Source organism: Crocuta crocuta, unplaced genomic scaffold (genome assembly GCF_008692635.1).
Source record: "Crocuta crocuta isolate KB4526 unplaced genomic scaffold, BGI_CrCroc_1.0 scaffold29, whole genome shotgun sequence".
In the NCBI taxonomy this organism is placed as follows: domain Eukaryota; kingdom Metazoa; phylum Chordata; class Mammalia; order Carnivora; family Hyaenidae; genus Crocuta; species Crocuta crocuta.
This window is the reverse complement of record NW_027533280.1, coordinates 3627415-3636641: the sequence shown is the minus strand read 5'-3', so window position 1 is coordinate 3636641 and position 9227 is coordinate 3627415. Positions and strand designations below refer to the sequence as shown.

The window sequence follows — 9227 nt, the reverse complement described above, 5'->3', positions numbered from 1 at the left end:
GACACAAAACCAAAAAATCCCCCCCCCCCCCAGTGCCGCCTACCTCTGTTCTTTATTTCAGCTCCTGTCTGTGCAAAGCTTCCATTCCAAAGCAGCCTCTTGCCAGACTGCTGAAGAATTCAGTTTGCTAGTCCATCCAACAACAGTTTTGAGAGAGACCTTTGTTGTACTCCGAATTTCCTGTTTCAGGTCGTGAACCTGTGTTCTCGGAGAGGGGCCCATGTCAGGGCCATATGAAGATCTTTTGTTCTAGAAAGAAAGGGTTAGTACTCATTTAACAGCTCCATTTTTACAAGTGCCTCCCATGCGCCAGGCACTGTGCTGGGATGAGTCAACCCTAGACCTTGGCCTTCTCATAGTTTGGGGAGAACCTGGGGTCACTGTTCTAACAGGGAAGCCCTCGGGGCATGTAGGAGGGTAGTTTGGGGAGTTTAGGCCAGAAGGGCTTTGTTAAACACGGAAGCCATGGTCTCAGAAATCTTTGTAATGTGTTTCTGGTTACACTTTAAAAGGAGGAATGAGACATAATAACCGAGTTAGACCAAGAAATACCCCCATCAGCCGTGTCTGGAAAAGGAGTTAAGCTTAGGCAGGGTTGGGGGGACCAGAAGCCCGACTACAGATGCTTTGGGGGCTACTGTTGTAGGGAGCTCTCCAGGGAGCTGCAAGTTCCTGTTTAGAAGTGTTTAGAGCAGCCTTTCCTTGTATGTCCCCTGAAAAAATGAGACTTTGGGTACCCCCCCCCCATGGGAAGGGTCCCAGGTTTGGTCTGCATAAGGAATGTCTCCTCTTCTCTCTTTGAAGATCGACAGGGACCTCAGAGCACCAGAGGCAGTGAGGAGATGTACAGAAATTTATCCCTACATTTTCCTAAAAATGTGTCCATGGAATCCTTTTTTCTCTATAGTAGCTTGGTACAGAGAACCGTGCATTCTCCTTCTTTAGATCTTGTCTTGAAATTTCTGTGGGCAAGGGGTGGTCATTTACCATGAAAACCATCTTCACTGCCCTTTTGCTGTCTCTGTGTTTGGGGGTGGTTTAGGTTTAGGTTTTGGACTCACTTCTTTGTGTTGGTTGAGCACCACCTGTTGACTGTAGAGATATTACAGAAATCTGGGATGCCGTGATACCAGTTGTATATTCTGACATCCTATATATTTGTGCCGAAGAAGTTTGGCCAAATTTGACATAAACGTCAAGGAAAAGTGAACATTTCAGCAAGCGAGGAGGAAGATGAGACCCCAGACTGCCCCCGTCCGATTTGGTTTCTAGCCTGTAGCACTTGAGCTCTCTTTGCATCATCACACCTCTTCATTGTAAGTAATTGAAGTTGCCAGCATGATCTGGCCTCTTTGAGAAGATGGTCTTATGCATCAGTCGTGTTCTCTTTTCTTCTTTTAGATGTTTATTTATTTTTGAGAGAGAGGGACAGAGCGTGAGTGGGAGGGGCAGAGAGAGAGGGAAACACAGAATTCGAAGCAGGCTCCAGGCTCTGAACTGTCAGCACAGAGCCCTGTGTGGGGATGGATGGAACCAATGAGAGGTGAGATCATGACCTGAGCTGAAGTCGGACGCTCAACCTACTGAGCCGCCCAGGCGCCCCTCAGTTTTTCTTAACAAAACAGGGGTAAGTTTTGGTTTGTATTTAAGCCCAATTGTTCTTTTCTTTCTTTCTTTTTTTAAGTTTATTTACTTATTTTTGAGAGAGAGAGAGAGCAGGGGAGGGGCAGAAAGAGGGAGAGAGAGAATCCCAAGCAGGAAAGAATCCCCTTTCCTTCACTAGGCTCAGCCCTTCTCGAATGAGTGAATGAGACCCGGTCCCTGCGTTCAAAAGCACTTGGACAGGGCTAACCTCTGCCCAGTTCTTTGTCCACTGGTATTGAGGGAGGGCCCATGGGTGTCCCCTTTTTCCTCCTGTGGAGGAGGAAGAGCCACATGACAGTGGTGGCAAACACAAAAGAAGGACTTTTCACATCAAGAGGTGTTAAGACCCAGACCTTTCTGAGGTAACTTGGAGATCCATTAATAACATATTTTGCTTTAGGTTTGCCAGTGATATGTGTGTAAGTGTATATGTGTACATACATACACACTCTCTCAATCCTTCTGAAAATCCCCTGGGGGAGATGGTATTATCCTGAGTTTATCCAGAACACTGGTGTGTCAGACAAGTTACCTGACTGTGAAAGCTGCCCAGTGCGCGTGTGGTGCAGCCGAGGCTCCAGACCTGGCCGCTGGCCCTGAGTGAAAGCAGACTGCTCAGAGGTGGGTCAGGAGTACCTTTGGACTGGGGAGAAATGGCATGGGAGGGATCTGACAGGTTTGAAACCTCTCACCCTTGGAGCTGAGGCTGCTGCTCTCTGTCCATCTGATTCTTATGAGGCATCCTATGATGTTTTCTCTCTGGGGATCGTAGCCTTCTGGCCTCTGTGATCCGAGGCCTGACTTGCTGGGATGAGCAGTGGAGGCTTGAGGTCTTTGCCAGGCGCACAGCCAGGGGCTTTGCTGTATAAGCCAGGTTCTCTGGTTCAGGTGAGTTTTACTGCTCGGGTGCTGTCTGCCTGACCCTATTGCTCTTCCTCACAAGGTCTTTCTGGGTGGGTTTGCTCACAGTCAGGTAGAACCACCTGATCCCCATTGGATGTGGACTCAAGATGATGCCTTGCACATCTCAAGTCTTCTGAAAAAGGGAAACCTTGTGTCAGCTCCCAGAGGTGGCTTCTGTCTTAGTGCTTGGAAGACAACTCTGTGAGAAGGCTGTGCCAGGGAATGCGCCTCGCCTGCTGTTAGCTTGGGGTACAGGGCTCTTGGATGCATCCAGTGAACAGTTATTACCTGAGTCCCTGCTGGGTGCCAAGTTCTGTGCTGGGTGCTCAGGGTGATGACATCTAATGGGCTGCATGGAGGTGCAGGTGTAGACACTGTTATGTGAAGGGTAGCCGAGTGCTGTCTTTGAGTTTGAATGGTGCACAGGGAACCCTGAAGGGTCAGCAGCAGCCTGGGGGAGGCAGTGCCAGCACGGAGGAGATGGTGTTGCGGCAGCGTTTTAAAGGCCAGGCAGAAGGGGCTCCATGACCAGTGAGGACCGTGTGTGCACAGGTCCGGAGTCAGGAGAGGGCCCCACAGGCTCTAAGGCCAGTGGGACACGTATGTGCCCGTATTGTAAGTGCCTCTTGGGGACGGGTGGCAAAGGAGGCTGACAAGGTTAAAGAAGCTTCGCTTTCATTCAGTCGCCAGCACATTTCTTTCTTTTCTCCCCCTTGGCTTTATTGGGTTGTAACTGACAAACAACACTGCATAAGTTTAAGGTATAAAATGTGATGTTTTGATATATTGAAAAGTCAAAAGATTCTTAATTCTTAATTTTAAATTATGGCAAATTTAAAAGACCTGTGAAACCAACAGCCTAGGGCAGTGACCATGTACCTATCATCCCACTGCAAACGCACTAGCCCGCAGCTAGCCCTGCCTCCCCCTCGTGCCCCGACACCGACACCGCAGACACCACGCCCACCTCCCCCTTCCCTGCTGGTCACTTTGAAGAAATCCCCGTGACTCGTGTATTCTCTCAAGCCTCGCCTGGGGCTTGTGATGGATTACTCTAGAATTTTGAGGCCTGGAGTGATCAGGTGGCACTTTGAGATTTTGTTTCATTTTCACAGGAACCACTAAGTTTCCCTTCTTTGTCTTGCCTTTCAGTGGGAAGTTGGTGTCTCCAAAGTGGAAGAATTTCAAGGGCTTGAAGCTCCAGTGGAGAGACAAGATCCGGCTCAATAATGCCATCTGGCGGGCATGGTACATGCAGTGTGAGTCCTACTTGGGCTTCTGGCAGGAGGGGACCACAGGGACCCCAAAGTTCTAGCACCTGGAAGCCTGTGCACCTCGGGTCCCCAGAGGCCACTTTTCAGACATTGTGCCTCAAAAGGAAGCCTCCCTTGGGCAGTCCGCAGCGATAGGAAAACCAAGCCAGATCCTAATGAACTGGTTACTTCTCGGCTGTCAGGCACAGGGGCCCAGTCGTGTGGTCCTGTAGTTGCCTATAATCTGCAGGAGACACATGTAGTAGCCAGTTGCTCACAGCCTCACGGGCTCACTGTTAGGTTAGACGCTTGGGCCCAGTGTTGTAAAGGCAGAGGAGGAAGGAGGCGTTAGTCCTTTTCAGGGGAGACCAGGAGGGTATAGTGGAGAGGTGACATTCAAGAGAGTCAGGGAACAGTTCCTATTTTCAAGGAAGATGTAGACCCAGAACATGTAGACCTTGTTCTGTTCCTAGCTGACTTTCATGCTGGTAGATCCAGTGACCTCTGATCCACGTGCTTGGGGCATGCATGCTTGGGTTTGGCTGGCATTTCTCTTGATAAGCCAGACTCCCTGCCTTACCTGTGGGTTACAGATTCGTTTCCTTTATTCTCTGAAATCTTGTTTTCGAGGGAAAGAGAAGGAAAGAACACTTAGGAGGGTCCCACCTTGAGGGGCATGTGGACAGAGCAGTGGGGGCTCCTTCAGGGGGCTCTTGGTCATAGTGATGATGTCTCCTTTCTCTGCCCAGATTTGGAGAAGCGCAAGAATCCCGTGTGCCACTTCGTCACTCCACTAGATGGCTCTGTTGAAGTAGATGAGCATCGCAGGCCAGAGGTACTTGGCATAGGACCATCAGTAGCTGGAAAGGATCCTTCCTCATCAGGAGGAAGCAGCTCTCCCAGGGCTGGGAGTGGGGGGTGGATTCTGCAGTGGGGTTCAGGGAGACGGTCTGGCCGCACTGCCCTGGCAGCCCTGTTGACCTCACAAGGACCAGGATGCGACAGCCTGCGGGACTCCCCTCTTCTCTGGCTAGGCTGACCTGAGGACTAAGGGGTTCCCTCCTTGGGACTTACTCTCCACCTTGCCTTAATGTTGGCATTTCTCTGGAAGTCAGCAGGAAGGGATTTAGTCTCCTTACAAGACAGATACCTTTAACAAAGTGTGATCTCAAGGGGTGCCTGGGTGGCTCATTCAGTTGAGTGTCTCCTTTTTTTATAAAAAATTTTTTTAATGTTTACTTAGTTTTGAGATAGAGTCGAGCTGGGAAAGGGTAGAGAGACAGACACACAGAATCGGAAACAGGCTCCAGGCTGAGCTGTCAGCACAGAGCCCGAGGCGGGGCTCGAATCCACAAACCATGAGATCATAACCCAAGCCAAAGTTGGACACTTAACTGATTGAGCCACCCATGCACCCCAGGCGTCTGACTCTTGATTTTGGCTCAGGTCATGATCTCAGAGTCATGGGATTGAGCCCTGCCTTGGGCTCCATGCTGTGTGGAACCTACTTGGGATTTCTCTCTTTCTCTCTCCCTCTGCCCCTCTCCCCAGCTTTTATGCAGACATACATGCTCTCTCTCTCAAAAAATAAAATAAATCCTTTAAAAAAAAGTGACCTCAAGGTCTTTATGTGCTGAGATAGAAAGATGCTGAAGAAATAGTAAATTAAAAAAAAGTTGCACAGCTGTATTTTAGTAACTTTATGTTAATTTTTTAAAGTGTGTAACTAGTAGCACCTGGGTAGCTCAGTCAGTTAAGTGTCCGACTTCGGCTCAGGTCATGATCTCACAGTTTACGGGTTCGAGCCCCATGTTGGGCTTCATGCTGACAGCTCAGAGCCTGGAGCCTGCTTTGGATTTTGTGTGTGTGTCTCTCTCTCTCTGTCCCACCCTTGCTCATGCATGCTCATTCTCTCTCTCTCTCAAAAATAAACAAAATTTTAAAAATATAAAGTGTATCTATGTGATTGTGGGTGTGTAGAAAAAGTCTAAAAGGATATACAGAAAATCTTTATTGGTGAGTACTTCTGGGAAGGAGGATTACAGTGAGGTGGGTGCTCTTTACACCCTTCTGCATTGTTTTAATGCTATCCAAGCACGTCTCACTGTTTGGATAGAACGGGAAAAATTAGAAAGTAACCCAATGAAAGACCTTTTGAGCTGTGGGTGTGATCTGGTATTGGACAATATTAAGGAATATCATTTTGTTGGGTTTGGTGATAATACTGTATTATTCACTGTGAACAGTGAAGTATTTTTAGGTGAAATTAAGTGGGTCTTATGATATCTGGGGCTTGCTTATATACACTCCCACCATAAACAAAAAGGAATCTGAAAGAGAGGCAGGCTCTCTGAGGCAGTCGTGACTTCTTTGTCACCAGAGCTCTTCAGGGATATTGTGGAAGGGGATCACAGGCATGATGGAAAGGTTGAAGTAGCTACTCTTGGAAGTCACTTTCCACCTAAAACTTCTGGGATTGGCCATTTGTTTTTACCCTTTGAAAATGTGGCAGCGTCTCCTGGATAAGGCGTTCAGTGGTACCCCGGGCTCTCTCTGTAGGGCTCTTCCAGCACCGGGGCTGAGGGCCCTCTCCCACTCCCGCTGCCCTTTCTGAGTACTCTCTCCAACCCATGCTCCAATCCGGACCCTTGGGACCCATGCTGCTGAAGCTGCCCTTGGTTATCTGAGGTCATGAAATAAAAGCACATCCGTAGGTAGGGGCTAGTTGTAGCACAGAAGAGGCGGGAAACGGGGTGCCTGGGTGGCTCAGTCGGTTGAACATCCGACTTCGGCTCAGGTCATGATTTCGTAGTTGGTGGGTTCAAGCCCCGCGTCGGGCTCTGTGCTGACAGCTCAGAGCCTAGAGCCTGCTTCACATTCTGTATCTCCCTCTCTCTCTGACCCTCCCCTGCTCACGCTGCCTCTCTCTCTCAGTAATAAATAAAACATTTAAAAAATTAAAAGAAGAAGAAGAAGAGGCGGGACACAGCTGTGAATAAAGTGGTATTCATGTGGCAGGGTTCTCGGAGCTGACTGCCCAGGGCTGACTCCCAGTGTCAGATGCGTCTTTGTTTTCAGGCTGAGTTCTGCCAGTCAGCCTAGGTGCCCCTCTTTTGACTGTGACCTGCATGTCTTCACAGGCCATCACCACGGAAGGGAAGTACTGGAAAAGCCGCATTGAGATCGTGATCCGGGAGTATCACAAGTGGAGAACCTACTTCAAGAAAAGGGTACCTGGCTTGGGCCAAGAGGAGCATGTGCAGGAAGGCCCCATAGAGGAGGGAAGGACCGAAGTTCTGTATTCAGACCCTGGCCCCGGGCGCTGTGGCTCCGCTGCTGCTCCCACGGCACCCGGTGTTCTAGCCCAGCCCAAGGGATGGCCCTGCCCTGGTCCTGTTACCTGTGGTCTCACTTTCTCCCGCTGCGAGCCAGGGCTCTTTATTCCACAGACACTGGTTGGGAATCTCGCCTGTGCCCAGCGTGGGCCTGGGGACGGCAGAGAGCAGGATCCCTCCCAGGCCCCTGAGGGAACGGCCTTTCTCCCCTTTTCTCTGCAGCTGCAGCAGCACAAAGATGAGGACCTCTCCAGCCTGGCCCAGGTGAGTGCGCGGGGGGCTGGGAGGACCCTCCGGGGAACCGTCCTCTGACGGGAAGCAGCAATGACGTGGGTGGCCCCACGGTGAAGCCCGCAGCAGAAGGTCTAGGGACACAGACTGTCCCTGAGGCTCCAGGAGGGGCCATCCCCCTTGTCACACAGAGGACATGCGGGCTGAGGAAACAGGCCAGTTCTCCCTGCTCTACCCACCGCCTCATCTTTCACAGCAGCCCTTGCGTGCTGTAAAGTAGGGTAACGCACCTCCCTGGCATGAAGCGATTGGGAATTCCCAGTTCACCAGTCTCCTTGCCCTTTTCCTTCCCCTTCTGTTGGCGGTAGGATGATGACATGCTTTATTGGCACAAGCATGGGGATGGATGGAAGACCCCGGTGCCCATGGAGGAAGACCCGCTGCTGGACACGGACATGCTCATGTCAGAATTCAGCGACACCCTCTTCTCCACACTTTCCTCTCACCAGCCGGTGGCCTGGCCCAACCCCCGGGAAATAGGTAACTGCCTCCAGATCCTTGACTTCCAACAAGGATCCTTGGTTTCCTTCTCTGCCAGCCCCACCCCCTACCCCTGCCCCCTGGGCAGGATTTGCCTCAAGGCCATCTCTGAGCTGCAGTCACTTATTTAGGGCAGGCAGCAAGGAGAAGGATTGGCAATGTCACTGGCATCTGAAGGTCACGGGTGCTGAGAGGGTGGGGACTGCAAACGGGCTTTCCTGAGCAGCTGTCAAGCCTGTGGTGCCACTGTGAGAAGACGGTGGAGATTTGTTCTGAATCAGTTTCACATTTCTGATACTCTCCCCTTAGCAGAGGATTTGTGCCTAGGCCAGGTGACAGGGCTTCTGACTCACTGAGAAGAAAATTAAGCATTCCTGGGCATGACCTTTTACCTGTCAGCATTCAGGCATCCAGTTACCCCTCAGAAGGAGCCCACAGACCAGCAGTCAGAACTGGGGACCTCTGCATAGCTGTTCTTGGCTTCTTGGAAGTGTCTGGCCCCTGCTATTCGCTTCACTTTTCTTATGAAAACGCACTTTCTTTCCTGCCTTCTGAGGGTGGAGGATAGCCATGAACTCACAAGAAGGTAGAAATTCTAGCCAGCTCCCTACACTTCTCTGTGGAAGAATCTGGAATGTGAACAGGGCCAGGAGGATCCCTTCCAGGCCTTTTATGTATTCCTGCAACATTGTCTGAGATGGCAGAATGATTCCTCTGTCTCCTTTCTGGTTCTTACAGCACATCTGGGAAATGCAGACATGATCCAGCCGGGGCTCATCCCTCTGCAGCCCAACCTGGACTTCATGGACACATTTGAACCTTTCCAGGGTGAGGACTTGGGGCAGGGAGAGAGCATGGCTGCTGGGAGCTCCTTTTGCCCAGGACAAAGCACACCGGTGCTTCCCTTTCATGGAGGGAACTGCCAGAATGGGCAAAGGGGAAGAGTTGGAATTTTTCCAGAACTACCTTTTTTGGTAGTAGTTGTAAGGTCTGGGAAGCTTTTCGCCATTCTCATTCCTGCGGTCTCAGATCCCCAGGTTTGCCCAGGACCGTAAGCAGTTCTCCCTCTAGGCAGCAGAGGGCGCTGGCAACACAGCCGCCTCCCAGCAGTGTCCTGCAGTTAGAACTGGGCTTGTAAGAGGCCACGAAACGCCAGGCCTGGGAGTATTTCAGAGCCCACACTAGTTGCCAGCATGAGCGGTTCCAATCAGAGGGCCTCTTTCTGCAGAGTTACCTCAGGGGGGAACGCCCTCTGGCCATGGCATTCCTCTGGGTAAGATGGGGCTCAGTGCCCTATTTGTTTGGATCTTAATTCAAGTAT

General features: G+C 50.7%; 1 protein-coding gene across 4 annotated transcripts in view; it reads left to right on the top strand.

Annotated features, from left to right (window-relative positions):
* MLXIP (MLX interacting protein) overlaps window positions 1–9227 on the top strand; it is a 62282-nt gene that overhangs the window by 40481 nt on the left and 12574 nt on the right. For 2 of the 4 annotated variants that reach the window (XM_077748095.1, XM_077748094.1), the window contains exons 2-8: window positions 3700–3806; window positions 4550–4635; window positions 6941–7030; window positions 7358–7399; window positions 7735–7906; window positions 8645–8734; window positions 9135–9179. In XM_077748095.1, the coding sequence (XP_077604221.1) occupies window positions 3700–3806; window positions 4550–4635; window positions 6941–7030; window positions 7358–7399; window positions 7735–7906; window positions 8645–8734; window positions 9135–9179 (632 nt within the window). Of the gene's footprint in view, window positions 1–3699; window positions 3807–4549; window positions 4636–6940; window positions 7031–7357; window positions 7400–7734; window positions 7907–8644; window positions 8735–9134; window positions 9180–9227 lie in introns of those variants that run through there. The other 2 variants (XM_077748098.1, XM_077748096.1) reach the window with 2 other exon arrangements.